This window comes from Crocuta crocuta, unplaced genomic scaffold (assembly GCF_008692635.1).
Source record: "Crocuta crocuta isolate KB4526 unplaced genomic scaffold, BGI_CrCroc_1.0 scaffold371, whole genome shotgun sequence".
Lineage (NCBI taxonomy): Eukaryota > Metazoa > Chordata > Mammalia > Carnivora > Hyaenidae > Crocuta > Crocuta crocuta.
Window position 1 is genome coordinate 1,032,872 of NW_027530617.1, and position 22,773 is coordinate 1,055,644.

Genomic DNA, 22,773 nt, shown 5'->3' on the forward strand with positions numbered 1-22,773 from the left:
CATTTGGATATTAATACACTCGTTTTTTTAAAAAAATATGTTTATTTATTTTTGAGAGAGAGACAGAGTGTGAGCAGGGGAGGGACAGAGAGAGGGGGAGACACAGAATCTGAAGCAGGCTCCAGGCTCTGAGCTAGCTGTCAGCACAGAGCCCAACGTGGGGCACAGACCTATAGACCGTGAGATCATGACCTGAGTCGAGGTCGCATGCTTAACCAACTGAGCCACCCAGGCGCCCGAATACACTCATTTTTGTCATCATTTTTACCTTTAGATAATGTTCTGAACTCAAACAATAACATAGTGTGTGACTATATAATATCATTTGCAATTAACTTAAATGAGCAATGTTCTCCAGAACTTTCTTACTAATTTAGACCTCCATGCTCTATTACTTCGCCAATCTCTTGTCAGCACTTTCAATGTCCTCAGATCCTTTCTCTTTCCCTGAACCACTCCAAAACTCTCCACTTCTCTGTTTTTCCCCATTACTTAAAAAGTCAGCTTTGTTCCTTACAGTGTTGAACATCAAAGACTTTTGAGTCAAGCAAAACCAGCAGGGGGAGAAATTTCAAACTTGGTGACAATAAAAGTCTTCATGATTAAAAATCGAGAATTGCTAAAACCCACTGACAACAGCATTCTGGATCTACAAGTAAATTCCTATGTTGGCCCATTCATTCATTCTTTCATCTAAAAACGTATCTACTGAACACCTACATGCCAGATTTTATGATAGACCTACATACAAATAAAACACTAACCAAGTTCTCAAGGATCTTAGGGTCTAGTGAAGGGGTAAAGGCAAGCAAACAACTAGGTATAACAATATCGTACAGGTGCTCTGACAGATGGGGAAACCATGAATTTTAAAAGCATCTCTACTTTTCAAAGAATCCTCTACCTTTTCTTTAGGAAATATTCCCTATTTCATTTTATCCAGTCTGAGAACATATCAATCAAAGTGAAGCCATAACCTGGTCAGAGAGCTAGTTGTTCATCACACTAATCAAGTTTCCTCTTGCTAACATTTGAAACTTGAGAGTAATGATGAATGGATTCAATAGTTTAATGTTAATGAGCACCCATATATACTAGGTATTAACTCAGTGCTTATGTATATTAAATTTAGCCTTCATAACAACTGATACGTTAGGTACTATCCTCATTGGTTACAAATGAGGATATTAAGGCACAGAGAAAGTAGTTTTCCAAGCTAAATAACAGCGGAGTTCTGATTTAAACCCAGAAAGTGTGGCTGTTGAGTCCACACAATTAGCCACTCTGTTTAGCTGTGCTCTCTAAAAGCGTTTAAAATGATTCCTTCTGACAGTGGTACTTGGAAATGAATGCCCATGTATCCATGCTTTATAACCTTCAGATTTGGTATAAATCCTAGGTCCTACAAAGCCATTGGTTTTTATTTCTTTAGTATCAGAGAGTAAAGTTCAGGCATTTGTCATTAGAAAAATACGGGATATTTGGAATTGCTGTTGAGGCTGATACTGGACCAAAACTGGAATGGAAAACTAACATTCTCTTTATGGAGAATAAACTTTTCATGAGCTTTTAAGCTTAAACTACTTTGTCATCCTCTTAATGAAAAAGAATACAGGTTATGAATATAAAAATAGAATTCGATATTTACTTAGGATAATAAAATAAGGCCCAACAAATAAATAACTTTTAAAGAGGATTAAACACTATAACCATCAAACAAAAAGAATATAATATCTTAATTAATTAACTGCCTGACAGAACACTATTTTATTTTCCCATATAGATGTTGGCTTTATTTATACTTTCTGGCTGTTTCTTCATAAACATTGTAGCTTGGAAATCTTTTCGTGGGGAGAATAGAAAGATAACCCAGTCTTTCTTTAGCATGATTAAGCAAAACAAAATATTTTAACAGTTTAGCATAATCTCTTTCGGCCTCATAACAACTCTATATCAATAAATGCCATGAGTTTTGAACTCCACTAAAATTCTGTTGTCCCACTTAGAGAAATCTACCAAGTTTTTTTTTACATGTGAGCTATGGATGCTAAAGAATTTCCCACAGGACAGCTATGACAAAAGTAATTCAAGGGGTGCCTGGATAGCTCAGTTGGTTGAGCATCTGACTTCGGCTCAGGTCATGATGTCGCGCGGTTTGTGAGTCCCAGCCCCAAGTTGGGGTCTGTACCTGGAGCCTGCTTCAGATTCTGTGTCTCCCTCTCTCTGCCCCTCCCCCGCTTGTGCTCTGTCTCTCTCTGTCACATAAAAATGAATCAATGCTAAAAAAATTTTTAAAGAAATAATTCAAATAATATGATTTGCATTTATTACTAGCTCTTGCCTTTTGCTCAACTCTTGTCCCCTGACCACTTTTCTGTTTCCAACTGGGAAAGAGCTAAAAATTCTTATCTTGGGGGAGTGGCAGAGACATGAAGGGTGGGGATAAGGTGGGATGAAACACCAAGCACTCCTTCTCAGGAACTGGGGAGGTACATGGTAGATTCCCCTACCTCTGGTACTCTCCTGGACCAGGCTAAGAAAGGACTGTGAATTAACCTGGACGTTCCTGAAATCACCACTCTGTCCTTCAAATCTCAGCTAGCCATAGTCAGAGCTGATGATCTCTACCAGGCCTGCATATCAAAACATTGCAGTCTGGATCAGGATGGATTTAGATCCATCTCACAGCATAACTCCTAGCCAACACAGGAATCTCTGGCCAACTGGTTACGTATCCCAACATACATTTAAACTCTTGAGGGCCACTAAGTGTATTATGGCAGGGTTTTTCTCTATTTATGTAATAGACTTTGAGTGTTAGTCTGAGGAGAACAGGACGTAAATTGAGATTTGGCAGAATTAATGTACTGTAACTGCACTAACTAGAATTCAGTGTGTTAACGTGAACAGCCACAGATGATCCTATTAATAGTCTGCTAGATTGGCGGACATAAACGTAGATGTAATGCTATCCCACACTAAATGACAATAAAAGGCCAGAAATCACTTGGTAAAATATAGGGGAATGAATTCAAACCTTGGAAAAGAAATGTAGCATGCAATTATAATGTGTACCTCATCTAAGCTAACTTTTTACAATGTCACTCAGTGGGAGCCCAAAGAGGCTCTATTTTTCACTAAGCTGTGAAGAACAGGTTGGTGAGGAAATTTCCCAAATTTCCTAAGGTACCTTTTTGCTCCAGAGAGAGGATGCTGGTGACAGGGGTTTTCTCTTATTAATGTGAACGGGGCTCCTCAGGGTGGTAGGAATACATGGCGGCACTTTCATAGGCAAGGTGGATATGGTTGCTGGGATACAAAGTAGGATAATCAAATCTCTTAGAATTATCTGCCCCACAGGAGATCTGAATGCGGTTTACTAATCAGGAGGCCTTTAGCCGAAAATTGAAAGGTAACTTCCCAAGTTCTTGAATTGTACAACAGAAGCGGCAACCAAATGAGAGAATCTTTCTGATGACCTAGTTCATAGACGACAGCCAATTTATAGACCCAGGACCCATTGAACGAAAGAGTAATGATCTCAAGCCTTTCCTGTAAAGCTTCCTTATAATCTTTAAAGGGACCTGAAGAGTTTGCTATGCATTAGGGAAAGAGAAATACTTATGGGGATCAAGCAACGGATGGATTTTTGACCTAAGCCTAAGTTACACTCTGACTATTATGCCTTTGAACATATAGAAGTTATTTTTTTTTTTACATTTTTCCATGAATGTATAATTGGGAAATATATTCTCAGAAAATGTCATAATTTTTGTTCCCTAACATATGGGATAAAATATCACAACTTAGAAAAAGTCAGAGATTCATGCTACTATCAGTGACCTGAACATTGCAAGGAAAGTGATTTCTATCACACCTCCATTCAATTTAAGCCAATATAAGAGATGGTTAGGACATGGGGAATTTCAGGGAAATTACAATGAAGTAATAGTTTCAATCAAGTTTCTGTTCCAGATTTGGTCTTTCCATTAAAGTATACATATTAGAAAATATTTTAGTAATTAGCATGCATCTATTGGTCTAGAAATGTAATTTTCTTAATCCCAATAAATAGGAAATTCCAGAAGCTGTTTGCATACACTTGACAAAAATAACAGTGTTTTACTATCTTGTACATCAGCTCAGGTTCTGCAACGTAAACTATAGGAACATTTCAACATCACCCAAGACATTCTTCTACTAGATCATGGTATTTTGCTGACTTGATGTTACAGAGCAGGAATAGTAGGTAAACTAGACAGCTTCATAAAATACATGCGCTCCAGGGGATAAAGTGCGTGATAATTCAGGATGAAGGTTTTGGTAACTAAATGAAGTTTCTGGGTTCAGTAGTACGGGCCATATAGGAACACTGCCTTCTACGTAAAGGACACTATGCACATGTTCCCAGCTTGCTATTGTTGTCTTATGGACGTTGAATCTTCATCTTGGGACGCCAGGGACCATGGAACGTGAAATGTTAACCATGAACTTCGTGCCAGATAATCAACTTCGCCACATTTTCAGTGGTGCCCAGCAATATTCTATCACCTACATTCTCTCACATATGGTGTTAGTTCAGTTAGGCCTTAAGATCCAGTTACCTTCACTCCCTCTTATGCCCACTCTTTCATATTGCTGGTTTTGTTTTCCTTAGTCCACACATACAGCAACCCAGATCAAGCCACATACCAAGTCTCTTATGATGATTTGACTGTGGGTAAAAAAAAAAAAGTTGACCTTCTTTTCATAACATTCTAGAAGATTCATCAACATTTATTGCTATGGCAGTGAAACCCGACTTAGGCATAACCCTGTTAAGATGGTCTAGAATAGAAATACTCCCAATGGGGGGAAAAAAAAAAAACCTCAGCAAGATATTTCATGGTCCCTGACTAAAATTTTTCTGGTGATCAAGGACTTAGAGAAATGGCGACAGGGAGTTAATTTTGTATTGGGAAATAATTTACTTTTATATATTTAAAATTTGAAGATATTTGTATTTTTTTTAATTCTGAGTAATTGGATTTTATCACTGACTTTTTTTTTCCTTCTCCTCACAGTCCCAGACAGGAAAATAACCCATCAGAAAAAACATTTATTTCCACATCATTACACCGGTAGTCCCTCCATTTATCATGACTCACTCTGTTGGTTTAGTCTTAGCATTCCAATTGTATTTAAAAACCACGGATTTCTTAAGGAATACACACTTATTTTATAAGCTGTAGAGCCAGATATAGATGACTCTAGGTTAATCACAGCTGAGATTTTCTTTTCAAGAAAAACCTTTTCTCACTTCTATCAAACTTCCTTGTTCTGTCAGAGGCATCACCAGTAAACACACTTTTCTGGATTTCTCTGAAATCAATCTTGATAAGTAAGATATTCTCTAAGCGAAATGTGCTTTCGATTTTGAGGGGAAAAACTCTAATCTCTATGTTTTATTTAATTCCTTGCTGGTAAAACATCCTCAGGTAGCATTATCTTGCATCTCAGAGAACTAGATATTCTTTTTCTTTTTAATTTTTTAATGTTTATTCATTTTTGACAGACAGAGACAGAGTGTGAGCAGGGAAGGGGGCAGAGAGAGACAGAGACACAGAACCCAAAGCAGGCTGCAGGCTCTGAGCTGTCACCACAGAGCCAGAGCCGGATGCGGGACTTGAACTCATGAACTGTGAGATCATGACCTGAGCCGAAGGTGACGCTCAAACGACTGAGCCACCCAGGCGCCCTGAGAACTAGATACTCTTGATGGGCAAATGTACTATGGACATTCTATCTGACTAGGATGTTCTTTCCCTCAAACAAGGCCTGGATTCTACATTTAGATGGTGAATGTTCAGTTCCTTCCCTGGAGCATAATGTAGCATTCTACTAGGTAACAGAACTTTTTTTCTTTTTCCCCCTTTTCCCTTCTTGTGCTTCAAAACTAATCTAACCATTCAGGGCTCTTTGAAGTCAAAGGAAGCGCTTAACCCAGGAAAACTCTGATGCCTGGGACAGAGACTGTCAAGGTAAATGAAACAAATGGAAAGGCATGTTGGGAGAAAAAGAGAGGTTGAACCCTTTGAATGACTCACACCATGTTGATGCCCCAGTGGTTGTGAATCTTGTATACAAATCAGCAAGTCATGACCGGTGGACAAAGAACAGAGTAAATATACAATAAGAAGGGGTTGCTACAGTTGAATTCTATCTGGACCAGGAAGTGAAAGTTCACATATCAAGGTAACAATTATTCTGTCTTGATTGGACATGCCAACTTTGAGTCAGATAACTTAGGGTCAAAACACATAAAATATGATCTGGGACTTATCACTTATTCTGGTTTTCTTATCCCAACAGGTTATTGGAAAGACTAGTTTTGGTTAGAGTTTTGCCTTTTAGGGTCCTTGGCTCCAGGAATATTAACATTTAGCTAGAGTTAATTAATCATGTTATGGTAAATATGATCTAATCAAAATCAAATTATACATTAAACTGCTGCACATGAGTCTCAAATACTTCTACCTAATATTGCTTAATTCTACAAAATTTCTGCATTCCTTCTATGCAAAGTGAGAAAATGCAAAGGTTAGGATTAACTACTTAATGCTAACAAATAGAGAGGCTACTTTTATTGATCTATTATTGATGCCTGGAAAGAATCTTAAAAGAATCATAAGGTATCATTTACTTTCATCAAGATATATTATCAAGCCAGAATAGGATATAACTCATGGATTTATAACTCAAATATTAAGTACGTAAACTGTCTAACATATTTATTAAACAGGTTTGCAAGTGTTAGGATTATTTAAGTCACTCTCAACACCAACATATTTCACATGCACCAAGTATGACTTACTCATCCAAATGTGTTTACACAGCTGTAAAACCCCCAAATTAAATATCAATCAGGAAAAGTAAACATATTGCTATGAGAACAAACACGTGAGATTTAAGTGCTAGGAGAAAATTACAAAGGGCTTCCTGTGACATGGCCTAAGAGGGGAATCAAGTTTGTGGTTGATTTTTTAAAAAGTAATTCAGTTTTAACATCTCCCTAAATGTAACAGTGTCACTAATTCAGCAAAGGTTATTTACCTTATCGGTCCTTACCACTATTACTTTTCTTAGATTCTAAAGTGCGTGGTGGAAAATAATCACACACACAGACAAGCAGACAACATTGTAACCTATAGGTTATTTATATGCAGTTTGAAAGTCTCCTCCTTTTTTCTATGAGAAATATTCAATGTCAACCTAACTACCTGGGTTTTAGCAAATTAATCCTGTTTAAATTAAGATTTAATAACAGTAAAATGTCATACAATTTCATATAAATCTTTCCTGTTTTAGACAAAAGATGGATTGAAAACAAAATTATATTGATTTATGAAAATGCTCACATCAAACTTGAATTGGTTGACAAAATTATATTCATGAGCAGAAATAGCTATGAAGTATTAGCAATTTGGCTTCTCATCTTTTGAAAAATATTTCATAAAATGTAGAAAAGAAAAATGAGCCTTCTCTGCACTTTTTTCATGTAGTAAGACATATGCTATTTTGATTAAGCTGCATATTGTTGGAAGTAAGTTGTGAAATATATAAATTCTGCCAAGGACACAGAAGGTAATTCAGTCAAGAGTAATTGTGTCAACTTCTAACTCAGATTAAATTTGATTTTTTGAACACTGAAAGTGAGGTCATAAAGAGCATTTTTAAATCTACACTTGTTGAATTACCAGTTGAGTTTTTATACTAAAATATATTTATTATAATCAGACTAAATTTGAACTTTATATTTAATTAAACAAAAGGCTTAGAGTTAAGGAAGTACTTTGAGTTTAATAAGACCTTGCTTTATTTTTACTCACTTTGAAAGGAAAATTCAATGTATTTTTATATTTTATGGTTTTATTATAAAAATTATATAATTTGAAATGAAGGTTTTAAAGGAGAAACAGCTATCAAAATCCTGATCCATAACTATTCTCACTATTACATATTCTCATGGAGATTTACAGAAAAGGTGCACCTATTCGTATACATCATGTTACCTATGAATATCTACAGAGTACTCATCTTTTTCTTCTAGTTTCTTCTAGCAAATCAAAAATTCTCATCAGGATCTCTTAACTCACAGGGGGAAGGGAAATAATATTTATCTAAGGTCTTTTTTTTTTTTTTTAAATGTTTTATTTATTTCTAGGAGAGAGAGAGACAGCGTGAGCAGAGGAGGGTCAGAGAGAGAGGGAGTCACAGACTGAAACAGGCTCCAGGCTCTGAGCTGGCAGTCAGCAGAGAGCCCGATGCGGGGCTCGAACCCACGAACCGCGAGATCATGACCTAAGCGAAAGTCGGACGCTTAACCGACTAAGCCACCCAGGCGCCCCATCTAAAGTCTTTTTTGTGCAATGCTTCCTGGAATGTATGTATGCATAATTATTACTCCTACCTTACAGGAAAGGAAACCAAAGATAGACCTGTCCAATTAATAAATAACAAAACTAAAACCCAAACAAAATGTGCTCAAGAACAAAGCCTTTAAATTATAGCTGAATGTTTTGGGGGTTCTCTTACAGTTGATGCCCTTACAATTAGATTTCTATTTGGGCATCTCAGCTTCGGAGTTATAAAGCATAAGTTTGCAAAACAAAACAAGAAAACCTTACATTAGCCTTTGTAGAGTTGTTTATTCTTTGTGACTATGAAGGACTCAAGACCTTAACATCGAGGTCTCTCTCTTCTCAACAACAAAGAATATAAATAGAAGTTTCATGACCAGTGCAATATTAACATAATGTTCTCAAAACATTCTGGACCCAGCAAATTTTCCCCTTTGTTAATTATTTCACAGTGAGCCTTCTATACAAATTGCCCTCCTATGAGGCATTATGTTTTCTCCTCCCTCTGTAAGCTGAAGTAGAGATCTGTCTCATCACTAAATGGAAAGCACGGCAAAAGAATTATTGGTTTTCTAAGAGTCCTAACAGTAGGTGTGACATGAGCATGTTCATAAATGATCTCTTCATGTCTAAACTGCACACAGTGAGCTCAAATGAGAGGCTCAGAAAGAGAATGTTCACCGCAGGTTCTTGCTCTGTCACTTACTAGCCTGGCAACCTTCTTCAGATCACTTAGCATCTATCCAATAGAGGGGGAAAAAATGAACACAGTGGTTCCCAAATTTTGCTGCCCATTAGAATCACCTGCAGAGGTTTGGGGACATCCCAATCCCCAGGTTGCACCCCATAGAAATTAAATCAGGATGTGCAAGTACAGGAGCCCAGTCTGAATCATTGTTAAAGATACTCAGGTGATTCCAATGTGCAGCAAGGTTTGGGAACCACTGAATTAACTAATACTTTCATGGACCCTCTTTTAAGATGAAAAATATAATGGAGGGGCTTTGTATATAGCATCTAGTACTTTACATAGTGATATGAAATATTATCCCCAGAGTAAGTACAGAGCTGTAAAAAAAAATACATTATTTTAGGGAGCTTGATTTTTGTTTGAATTTTAGCTCAGTAATCATAAAGAAACTATACATGAGTAATCAGATTTATTTTTGTTTTGCCACAGTTGCAGAAAATTTAACACTTTTAAAATTTTTAGGTTAAGCTGTTTTCAACACTAACCTTATTTTTTCTTATGCTTTTTCTTTCTCTTTTAAAAATTAAAGAAAGTGTCATCTATCTTGTTTCTTCAAAACATATCAAGCACCAGGGGTACCTGGGTGGCCCAGTCAATTGAGTGTCTGAACTCCACTCAGGTCATGATCTCATGGTTCCTGAGTTCGAGCCCCGTGTCGGGCTTGGTGCTGACAGCTCAGAGCCTGGAGCCTGCTTCGGATTCTGTGTCTCCCTCTCTCTCGGCCCCTCCCCCACTTGTTCTTTCTCTCTCTCTCTCAAAAATACATAAAGATTTAAAAACTTTTTCAAAAATATCAAGTGCCATACTCTCATTATAAACTTATAATAACCATAAAAGAATATGTGTACAAAAGAAATTTAGCAGTCAGAAAAAAAATAATTTCTCCAAAGTTACTTAGTGCAATGCCCCTACTCATTAAAAAAATTACGCACTCCAGATACTTTATTCCAATGATCTATTATAATAATCTATTTGGAAACGAAGACCTATTCAGCAAATCTTTCTTGGCCAGATTTTGTTCATCACCTGATGATATAAATTGTTTGTGTGCTAAATTTGCAATCAATACATCAGATTCAACCACAGTACTTGTTCTGTATTAATACCATCAATTTCCGTAATCTTCTAGTTAATGAGACTAACCAAAAGGATTATGTAATTTACGTAATTAGAGTGCAAATTACATACTGCCTGATTAAAATGTATCCTCTGTGTTTTGTTAATAGACATATTAATGCACCATTGACAACAAAATACCAAAATTAAACTCTGTTCGTAAGCAACTGCAAATGTAATCTGCCTCCTGAGTGATTTTGCCTATAGACCTCTTACCTTCGTAGGCTTGTTAGCATCCATGCCCTCTTTGAATTTCTCCTGCACAGTTTCTGCAAGTTGACAGAGCAAGGCACCATTATCCAATTTCTCCATAAAAGTTTCTGCCGTAATCTCCTTCCCTGCAATAACAAAAAGAAGCATTACAAAAGCATAAGCATTCCCCAATGCAAATATGACATTCATGCCAACATATCTGACACAGCTTTTATCACCAAAATTTCTATTCCAGCTGGGTTACGTATCTGGGATGGGAACACAGGAAAAGAACGTTTCTCTGGAATTTTATGTTTTCCTTTGGTGGCAAGAATCTCAACATTTTATATTTTCATAACATAATTTCAATTGCATAAAAGTTTTATTTCACATTAAAAGTGGCAAAGCGATATCCTATGTGAGAGTCCCATCACTTGGCAATCCAGAGGCATAAAAAACAACCGGTCAATGAAACTCAAAATCTTTTTCCAATGATTGCACAGTTTGACCTCTGAGGTGCACTCAGTTCACGTCCTCAGTAGCCTATTCGATAACTATGCCTGCAAGGCGAAGGTGGAAGGCAGAACTGGCATCTTGTGTTTTGTTTATGTCGTTTTTTAAAATGTTTTTTTATTTATTTCTGAGAGAGAGAGACAGCTTGAACAGGGGAGGGTCAGAGAGAGAGGGAGACATAGAATCTGAAGCAGGCTCCAGGCTAGCTGTCAGCACAGAGCCTGACGCAGGGCTCAAACCCACAAACTGTGAGATCATGACCTGAGCCAAAGTCAGATGCTTAACCGACTGAGCCACCGGTTTATGTCTTTGACTACAAGAACACCATAGCTCTCTTTTCTTCAATTTGGAATAGAGTCATGGTGCATCAAAATGTCAACCACCATTAGCAACTCTAGTGGCATGGCCAGTGAATAAACCACATCTCTAAGCTCTCCTGAGTTTGTCTTTTGATTAAGATAATGAGGTGAAACAAATGCAACTCTGAAAGAAACACTACCTCTCTAACCATTCCTCTTCCTACCACCATCTTTGAACTGTGGACTAACGGGTTCAGTATCTACTTTTCTCTCTCCTCAAAACCACTCGGCTTCTACTGCTGCCCTTATGAACATCATTCACAGTTGTTCATCCCTGGCAGTTAACTAGTTAAAGATTAGTTGCCTTCTTTCTTCTATTTCCCCCAGATTTTGTTTCTTCATTTTCCTTTTATTTTATAAAGGCTTCATTGTGATATAATTCACATACCTTACAATTCACCCAATTAAGTGTATAATTCAGTGACTTTTAGTATATTCAGACATGTGCAATCATCAATCACCAAGAACAACTTCAGAACATTTTCATCACCCCTAAAAGAAACCCTACACCCTAAATTGTTACTCCTGATTCCTTCTTGCTTTCAGCCTTATAAATCACTATTTTTTTCTTACATGTTCCCCAAATTCATCTCTCGCAAAGCTCTCTCCTTTTCATGGCACTTTAATTCTCTTAAGTTTCAACATATTTTATTTTCCTGCCTTAATTTCCTGTAACTTATTAGTCACAGGCCCTACAGACTCATGCTTCCTTCCATTTCTGGTACCATAATATTAATAAAACTGTTGGGGGTGCCTGGGTGGCTCAGTGGGTTGGGTATCTGACTCTTGATTTCAACTCAGGTCATGATCCCAGGGTCATGGGACTGAGTCCTGCTTAAGATTCTTTCTCTCTTTCCCTCTGCCCAGACTCTCTCCCACTCGCTGTCTCTATCTAAAATAAATAAAATGAAAAAAAATTTTAATTTTCAGGATTTGATACTTAAACCTCTAGCAACAAAAACAATGGCTATTCCTTCTATCGTCAACTTCTCTCTCCAATGCATATCACACTCATGGCTAAAATTACTGTTGCTAAGCACCACCCTCCCTGGGTCATTATTCTTTTTTATTGCATAGTCCCTAATCTGTGCCAGCCAAAATGTGAAATATATCCACTTTAACGTCTCCAAAGGATGACCCTTATGCCTCTAATCCACGTTTCTAACCTAGCATCCTTATAGTTTCCTTGATTCTTGGTCTATACGTTGCCTTCACTGTTTCTCTAGCAAGACCTTCCCATTCCTACTGCCATCCATTTCTTCCTGGCACAGCCCCTGCCTACAATATCCTCCTGCCTTACATCTGCCTGACCCAGTTCTGTCTTTCCTTTAATCAGAAATCCAAAAAGAGATTCTCCCAGTGTACCCTACTCTTTTCTACATGGTCACACTCAAGGGCATCACTCATTTTCAAACTTCTTCTATTGCTAGTAATATGCTTTGTGGAAAGTTCTTGTCTTCCTCAAACCTCTTTTTCTATGTTTGTTGATTTTTGAGAGAGAGAGAGAGAGAGAGAAAGAGAGAGAGAACATGAGCAGGGGAGGGGCAGAGAGAGAGGGAGACACAGAATCTGAAGCAGGCTCCAGGCTCTGAGCTGTCAGCACAGAGCCCGAAGCGGGGCTCAAACTCATGAACTGCGAGATCAAGACCTGAGCCAGTCAGAGGCTCAACTGACTGAGCCACCCAATTGCCCCAAAAGCACCTACTGTCTTCCTCAAAACCTCTTCGGGCAATATCTTGTGTGTGTGTGTGTGTGTGTGTGTGTGTGTGCGCGCGCCTGTGTGTTCTACAGAGGGAAGTATAATGTTATTACCATAGGAGGCACCTAGATAATGTGTTCAGTGAGCATATAAATTAAAAAATAAAGAAATAAACTGCTGAAAAACTTTGATAAAACATTGGGTATTATTTTTGTAAAAAGTGGTTAAATTAAAGCAAAAGAAGAGCACTTTCAAGTTTTATACTGAGACTATCATAGGATTAGCGTTATCTTAAGACCAATGCATGCAGCTCAATTCCACGAACACCTAAAAAGAACCCAACTGGAACAACAGATAAACTACTGGCTTAAAGTTAACCTCACAACAAAGAATATATTTAAACATCTGTTAGATTTTTTTTTTTTTTTTTTTTTTTTTTTTTTTTGGTTTGGGTGGTTTGGTTTTGGGGGAAGGAAGGGTAAAGAAGGAAAGACAATTACCTTCTTAAAAATGTTCTCTTTTTCCCTACTGGATACTTTGCATTTTAGCCCCAGATAGGATAATGACTTCTGCAGGTGGCAAAACATCAGTAGCTCTAACTACTCACCGCAGAGGCAGCCAACACAAAACTACTATTATTTCAAAATTGTCTGCAGCTGAACTTCATTCAGGAATGAAAGTAATATTCTTGAGATACAAAAGGCCACCACAACAAAATTTGGGTTACATAGTCACCATATTGGCGTGCAGTTTCTAGTAGGAAAGTAATTTTGGAAATTAGTAGGAAAAATAAATATTAGAAATACTTTCAAAATTACCAATTTCGAGGTAACGAAAGTAAATTTTACTCCAAATTGTTGAAAGACCCCTTTATAAATTACTTATAAGCTTATCTACATTTAAAGCTGTTCTTTAGGTATTTGTATTTCATTAAGTTCCATGGCAATGTAGATTCTATTCATAATGTTAAGTGGCAAGATAATTACAATTAATTTAAAAGACCTAGTCAATTATAAAAAGAAAAATGTCTGTCATTAAAAATTTATTAGCAATTTACCAAAAGGTATGATTTTTACTTTTTAGGCATTATACCTAAACAATTTTAGTTAGCCTGATTTTCGTGAATACTTGGAGAAAGAGTTTACATTAAACATCTGTATCTAATGAAAAATATATTAGGTGTCAGCTTTCAATTCTGTATATTTTATAGCTCCAAAAGGTGGATTTTTTTTTGCTACCACAGACACTGTTACATACTTTATAGTTGAAATATACTGCTTCAAATGAAGAAAAAATGCAAGGTGGAGAATTTTTTTTTTATTTTCACATATATTTTCCACCCAAAGAATCATAAAATATACATTTTAAACATACTTTATAATTATAAGAAATCAATATAAACTTTATATGGAATGATATATTATCTCACTCTTATTACATTAATATTTTAAAAATCAGTACATAAAATTAGGTCAATGTAACCATGACAAGTCCATTAGAACAAGCTGTGAAATACTAATTAAATTTCTGAAGTAAACATTACAAAAAAGCAAAATATCTCTGTAGGCAAAACCAGATCTTCTTTAATCTGAATTGTGTAATTGTGTTGAGGCATTAGATTATAAATACTAGATGCACTAGGATTCTAGAACAACAGAATCTGTCTATTGTTCTGTCCTTGCATGTTATCGGTATGTTTAGGAAAAGATATGGTGGGCGCCCAGGTGGCTCAGTCAGTTGAGCATCCGACTCTTGATATTGGCTCAGGCCATATCTCACAGTTCGTGAGTTCAAGTCTCAAATCATGCTCTGCAAGAAGCCTGCTTGGAATTCCCTCTCCCTCACTCTTTGCCCCTTCCCCACCCATGTGTGCACATATACATGCACTCTCTCTCTCAAAATAAATAAATAAACTTAAAAAAAAAAAAAGGAAAGATAGGGCAAAGTATAGATATAATCAAATCATCTTGGAATGACCCACACTGGAATGTAAAGACTATTGAATTGTAAAGACTATCTAAAATAGCCTAGTCTAAAAGTAGTATCTTCTTGTGTTCATAATTGTGGACTCTGATCATCATACCACCAATTCAGTCCATGACAGACAGCTTGCCAATAGACAAAGATCAGGGAGTTTGATCAAAGATTGTAGTTAAGTCACCTCCTTCTAAAATGCTAGGGCACAATCCTACAAAATGAAGATCTGCCTGAAATGTTTTGTCAAGTAACTAAATCAGCACACGTGCTTATACACATCAGTGTAATCCTCCCAGAAATATGCACTTCTCATAATTTCCATCAAGATTAAGAATCAACCTGTAGTGTTTTAGACTAGAGCCACGTAGAAAAAGAATCCCTTTTAACCTCTACCCTGCTGAGAAAGAAAGTTTTCCTCCCAGCAAATTAGCTGATGTGATAACATCTAATAATGGTATTTAACATTTGAGACCTAACTATAAATCAGGCACTTTACATGCATTCGTGTTTTTAATCATCTCACCAAACTGTGAAGTTTGGCTATTATTGTATCCATTTTGTAGATGATAAAACTGAGGTATTAGATTAAGTAATCTGTCTAAAATTACTCAGTGAATCTGGATTTTTAACCCATGATGTCTATGCCTAGAGTCCAATGCTCTCAGCCACTGTGCTTGGCTACTTAAATAAATATTTGCTGAATACACAAATGACTCTTTTCTATAATAAAGCATTGTCTAATTCTGTTGCCTTTTTCTCTGTAGAAATTCCACCAAAAGGCTTTCAGGAAAAACAAACAAACAAACAAACAAACAAAAAAGAAAAAAAGCAAACCAGAAACAGCTTGGGGATGAAGACAGTGGTGTTAAAAACTGCACCGCAGTCCACTGTGTAGATCAGAGAAGTGCTGAGAATTTCATTTAGGCATGTTCTGATGTGAGGCCCGATTCACTGCAGAGAAAACTGGTGTATATTATCTCTAAAGCCAATCCAGACAGGACCAAACTTGACTCCAAACTCAAGTGCACCTCTCAATCCCAGTATATTTCTCTAATGGGAGAACTTAAAGGAACTTATCTGCTGTCTTAACTCAGATTAGTCAGTGTTTTGAGGCTGAAATTTGAAGATTGGGAGATAGGAAAGGATTCATTATAAACAGAAACCCTAGATCAGCATCTGGTCCCTACTGATTCAAAGTTATCTCTCCTGCACTTATATCAAGAAAAGATAAAGCTGTTTCTGTTGGGGGAAAAATGGGTAAAAAATGAGGCAGTATCTTCTCTAAAAGGTGTTAACTCGTGAACACCCTATAAACTTTTGAACTTGCATAGGATACCACATCTCATAAGGAATTTTTATTGACTATATCAAGAATATGAAAACTCTGCAGGATAAGGATCTGATAAAAGGGTTTTAAGAAAAAAGAAATAAAAAGCTGTTCCAAGCTCATTATAGAGGAGTTGTATTTGACAGGAGCAACTCCAGTAAACAGGTGCTTAACTTTTTAATGCTGAAATATGGTTAATTTTAGAAATAAGTGAAAAAATTTTAATGTTATATATTGATCATATTAAGCATATAATCACTGGATTTTCTTTTCTGTGCATGTAGGAAATTCAGAAAAAGGGTAAATCACCATACTATCAATTATTCTAATACATTTTCAAACTTAAATGAAATCAGTTCAGCCTAATGTAATTTGTAATATAGCTTATGATCTACTCAAAGTCCCTGCATATATCCAAATACTTATATACTTACATCCTAAAGATCTAAAATCTTAAAAACAATGTTAATTTCTTGGATGCTTAACAACTAAAATCTTTCCTCCAAAACATATTGCTTTATGGTTCATACAATGTTATTAACCAAATATAAATTGAAGATAAAGATAGACCATCATTCATTATTTTCAAATGATTAAAGAAACACAAGTGAAATAAACAATTTGAGAACATTTACATTAGTATATTCACTTCAAAGTTAAGCCAACAACAATCTTCAATACTCCGTCAGCAATCATGAAATTGCTAGAATGTGCCTCATCTATTTTAATGAGGGGTGGGTGCTATAATCCAAGACTGTTAATTTAATAACATGCTGTTTATTCAAAGTGACAATTACGTGTTTCCCCAAGATTTATTTGTATAATCATCTGATGTTCAAATATGTCCTAAGGACACAGTTAAGTAACAAATGGGCAATAGCTAGTTCATGAACAAGAGCAACAAAACAGAAGGCCTAAAATAAAGATGAAATGTATAGACTTAATGTGTAACAGGAAAAAATGGCCAAAGAAATGTTTTGTATGGAAGAAGAAAAGGATCTTTGGGATTCTTCTCTCGTCTTTTCTGAATGTTGCTCATAAAACTCTCCATGGTGCCAGCTATTAGAAACATACTTGGACTATAAAGGCTGTTTTCAACAAGATGGGTAGATATTTCCACAGATATGTGAGTAGTCAATAAACATTACATGACGATCTTTTTGTGAACCACCTTGGTAGGTTATCTCATAAACAAATCCCAACTACCATAACTATTCACCTTAACTAGTTAATTTATCATAAGATAGCTGGCATTTAATATTCTAATAAATAAATTTCAATATAAAAATTCACTATTGTTGCTTTAATTTTATGCCTAAGAATATAAACTGGTATTTATTATTGTTACCAATTAAGTAAGTATATAGAACCTGGAAATTATGGTATTATGTACAGCCAGATATCACATGAATGTGAATAGTGGTCTCTGAACCAATGAAGTAATTGTTTCCTCTATCAAACATTTTTACCTACCAAAAAAATCTGAGTACATATTGAGTGTTCTTTAAGAAACTACATCTTATATTTTACATTTTAATTTTTTTTAATGTTTTTTTATTTATTTCTAGGAGAGAGAGAGAGACAGCGTGAGCAGGGGAGGGTCAGAGAGAGAGGGAGTCACAGACTGAAACAGGCTCCAGGCTCTGAGCTGGCAGTCAGCACAGAGCCCGATGCGGGGCTCGAACCCACGAACCGCGAGATCATGACCTAAGCGAAAGTCGGACGCTTAACCGACTAAGCCACCCAGGCGCCCCTACATTTTATAGATAGAAGCAGAAATAAATGAATTTAAGAAACCATTAATATTCTTTTGAAAGACATAAAGTTATATTTTAATCAAGTATTAATAAAAAGAATCAGAAAGCCTTTCCACAAGTACGGTCCACATCACAATGGCACATCTAATTAAAACTTTCAGTATATAAATTTCTACATTTCCAAAAGTGCAGATACTTTACATGGAGACAGCATCAACTTTGGAACTACTTTCAGGGCACCCAGATGGCTCAGTTGGTTAAGTGTCCAACTTCAGCTCAGGTAATGATTTCACGGTTTGTGGGTTCGAGCCCCCCATCTGGCTCTGTGCTGGCAGCTAAGAGCCTGGAACCTGCTTTGATTCTGTGTCTCCCTCTCTCTCTGCCCCTCCCCTGCTTGTGCTCAGTCTCTCTCAAAAATAAACATTAAACAATTAAAAAAAAAAAAAAGAAAATACTTTCAAACCATCTCTAACTTTCAAGTCGCTGAAAAAGAAGAATTGAAAGAGAGCTACACAATATAAATTTGCAAATATCTGAGGTGATAAAATGATCAATAATAAATTATTTTAAAATTTACTTTAATGACTCCATTTCCAAAATATGTGAATTCTAAATGTATCTATTATATGTAATAGAAGTATATTCTAACATAGCCATACATTTTTTTCTCCCCTCCTCATTCTTAGCATTCTAGTACACAATGCATTTTCTTAACTACAAATGTTTTACCACTTTAAAATAGTCTCAAGTTATTGGTTTACTTTCTAAGTTACCATGTGCATATTCACTTGAAAGCTATTATATATCTACTTCTACGAATATAAGTCAGTGCAAGGTGGTACATTACTGTATCTTGAGATTAAGATTCCTTTCCTGAGAAAATTTCACAAACCATCAGTTACATTTTTGTTACCAACTACCAGCATTTAAAAAAATTATTCTTATTCTTTGAAAGAAAGATTATTCATTTATGTAAATTGTTTTCTCTTTGTTTATGCATATTGATGATCTCAAACTGGGTCTCAAGAGATGGATTTCTTGGAAACCTAGACTTTTGGAACTGGAAAGGACATGAGAGATCATCCACTCCAAGCCCTTCATTTTATGGTTGAGGACACTGAGCCCAGAAAAGATAGCTGAGTGACTTTGGGCAAATTTCCTGCTGGTGGCAGAGCCACAATCAGAAGCCAGGTCTCCTGACACCCAGTTAGGAGCCAGGTCTCCTGACTTTTAATCCAAGGATCTTTCCATTACACACACAGTGAGTCTCTATTCTTTGAGGATGTCTTGGGCTGCTCACCCTGATCAAACTACTTTGTAAATGATCACATTCACCAAATAGAATGCCTTTGATGACAAGTCACGGGACCTTGAAACATGCTTATACAAACACGCTATACTTTAATCATTATCTTGCCCTGACTTTTCCTTGATCATACAAAAATTATAAAGCCCCTTAACGCGGTCTTCAGAGCAGTATGCGATCTGGCCCCCACAAGTCACATGAAGCTCTCTCCTTCTTGGTCTGCTCCATCGATGCCGGCCTTCTCTGAGTTCTTCAAAGGCACCAAACTCCTTCCTGTCTCAGCCTATGCCATTCCCTCCACTCAGGCTCTTTTCTCATGCTTTCTCTGGCCAGCTGTTAATTGCTGTTTAGTTCTCAGTTTAAATAGAAGACCTTTTTTAAGTTTGTTTCATGTTTACTTATTTTAGAGAGAGAGAGAGACAGAGACAGAGCACAAGCTGGGGAGGGGCAAAGGGAGAGGGAGACTCAGAGTCTGAAACAGGCTCCAGGCTCTGAGCTGTCAGCACAGAGCCCGACGTGGGGCCCAAACTCACAAACTGTGAGATCATGATCTGAACTGAAGTCGGACGCTTAACCAACTGAGCTACCCAGGCGCTCCAAATATAAGACCTTTTAAAGAGGATCCCCCCTCCAAGCCCTCTGAGTTTTGCCCCATTCACACTTCCTTCTTTTTACATTCTTATTGCAACCTATATCTTTTAGTGTTTACAAGCCCAATTAATGAATTATTTATTCACTTACTTATTCAAAATGTTTCTTTTTCAATTTACTCCAAGCTCCATAAGAGCCAGTACTCTATTCCTAGTCATTATACTATCCTCCAGTACTTAGCAGACTGTGTCTGAAACACAGTTAACCACAAGAGCCAGTATTTCCTAGCTAGTTGATTACTATGTGCCAGATCTTCTTCTAAAGCTGGTGATGTCATTCGAGTTTCCAACAGTCCTATGAGGTTGGTACTAATATTATGCTTATTTTACAGATGACAAAACTGAGGCACATTGCATTAAGACACTTGCCTAGTATTACAGGGCTGGTAACTCATGGAATTGAGATTTGAATTCAAGCATTCTGATTCTAGAGTTCATTTTTTAAACTAACATATATAGTATATAGTTTTTTAATTTATTTCTTGATTTTGAGAGACACGGAGATGGTGCAAGTGGGGGAGGGGCAGAGAGAGAGAGAGAAAGAGACCGAGAATCCCAAGCAGGCTCTGCACTACCAATGTGGAGCCAGATGTGGGGCTCAAACTCACAAAACTATGAGGTCATCACTTGAGCCGGAATCAAGAGTCTGACGCTTAACCAACAGAGCCACCCAGGCACCCCTAGCTAATATATTATGCTGTAGCACATCAAATATTTGTTGACTATATTAACTTACCTACAAAATCATATTAACAGTATCACTGAACTATATAAATGGAATAACAACGACAAACCATATAGTATTTAGATGTTACCCAGGACTAACTAGTATACGTATTTTAATGATTTAATCCCACAATAACCCTATGGAATACTACTACTATTATTACCACTTTACAGTTGAGGAAACTGAGAAACAGAGAGGTTAAGTAACTTGCCCAAAATCACATTGCTAGTTAAGTAGCAGATCTGGGGTTCAGACACAATAGGCAATCTATTTCAAGTCTGTGCTCTTAATTTCTCTTGTATGCTGCTACACTTGCCATAGCCCATATCTGAGGACAGCTCAAAGTTAATGATAAATTACTAATGTAACAATCATTAGTGAACCCTTGAAGGATGAGAGAGAGAATCCATCTGCCTAGATAAACTTGATTCCCTGTCTGTGATGGAGCCAAAACCTCCACCTTTCTATGGATGTCTCACGTAAAGGAGCTAGCCCCTTCCTTCTAGTGGATATAGTGCCAGAGCCTAATAAAGGGTCTTCCTGGGAATGCCTTCTGTATTTCTGTCCTTGTCCTGTGGCCAGGCACAGGGCGTACCCATACATAGCCCTGGCTACACCATATAGAGTTGTATGTACATATGGAGGAAAAAGGAGACCTCTGACCTTAGGATAAAGGCTTAAAAAACATAAAAGCCCTGAAAAATTCCAGAGCTACGTGAGCAAAAGGAAACCTTTGTGCAAATGTCCTAAAGTCTTCCCAAATCCTACTAAAACCTTGCTACATTTCTAGATAAACAGGGTGGTCCTCACAAAGCTCCTTGGTTTCATCAGCTGGAAAATGAAGATAAAAAAATGTGCCTTGCAGGATCCTTTAAATAAGAAAATAATGTTGTGAAATCCCTTCTGTAACTGATAAAGCACCACATGAATTCTATGTTTATTCAATATTCAACCCTTCTATCATATATCTATAAAGGTCCTTTCTGCAGGTATTTAAAAAATTTTTTTTAATGTTTTATTTATTTCTGAGAGAGAGAGACAGCATGAGCAGGNTCTAGTTTTAGAAGTCAGATTTTACAGACTGTGGCCCGCGTGCAGTGTCCAAAGAACAGGTCAAACAGGCCAACTGTGTGAAAGAAAAGTAAAAAATAAATCAGACTGGCATAGAGACAAACCCAGCGATTTGACCACACATTTCCACATTTCAATGCATGATATTGGTATTACTAAGCAGAGCTAATGTGAGAGATATTGAGAAATTCATTTCGACTTTCCACCTGCCTCAGGTTTCCCAGACGCAAAATCCAAATAATGACATCTTTCTTCCCAAGGCGCTGTCACATGCTTAGGTGAAGGACACTGCATGAGGGGGGAAAGGAAACAACCTGTTATCTTGGCTCACCAAATGAGATCTTATAACCTTACCTAATAGATTGGTTAACCACAGGGCCAGATCTTCTTTCATCGGTAGCAAATTCGCTTCATGTCTGCTGGCCAGCCATTGGCTATACTGATGCATATCAGAAAGGCCAGGTCCACTGCGTACCTTGGGGCTCAGAGCAGTGCACATCATTTATCCACTTGTAATACCTGTTTTGAAAACAAAAAGGGAGTTGTTTTTTTATACCGACTTGTCTTGTGAAAATCTTTCTGCTAGTGACACAGTAAGGAACCAGGTCCATGGACGTTTTAATGACGGGTCAGGTTTTTAATCATTAAACCCCATGAAACACTATTTGCTTTATCTGCACTGGCCCTATCAGTTTTGACCAATCATTTGGTAGGAAACAACAGCAATCTAAGGTCAAATAGAAAAATCACACACTAAGCTCTAAGCTCATGTGAAACACCATACTGGAAAAAGTCAATGATGAAGGCAAGAAATTTCACTAGTCAAAAGTAATAAAAAGGGCTTAATTAAAATATGAGTACCTAAATTGTGCACTCCCAACGTTTGGGTTCATATTTGAAAACACAGGTTTCCACAGAATTTTAGAAGT

The 22,773-nt window shown here is 36.9% G+C and overlaps 1 protein-coding gene across 2 annotated transcripts in view; it reads right to left on the reverse strand.

The window, feature by feature from the left end:
* GAS2 (growth arrest specific 2) overlaps positions 1 to 22,346 on the reverse strand; it is a 127,479-nt gene extending 105,133 nt beyond the window's left edge. Inside the window, exons 1-2 of one of the 2 annotated variants that reach the window (XM_077768058.1) lie at positions 22,199 to 22,346; positions 10,483 to 10,604 (exon numbers count right to left, since the gene is read on the reverse strand). In XM_077768058.1, coding sequence (XP_077624184.1) covers positions 10,483 to 10,604; positions 22,199 to 22,346 — 270 coding nt within the window. The remainder of the gene's footprint in view (positions 1 to 10,482; positions 10,605 to 22,198) is intronic. The other variant, XM_077768057.1, reaches the window with a different exon arrangement.
* Between the last annotated feature and the right edge of the window lie 427 nt (positions 22,347 to 22,773).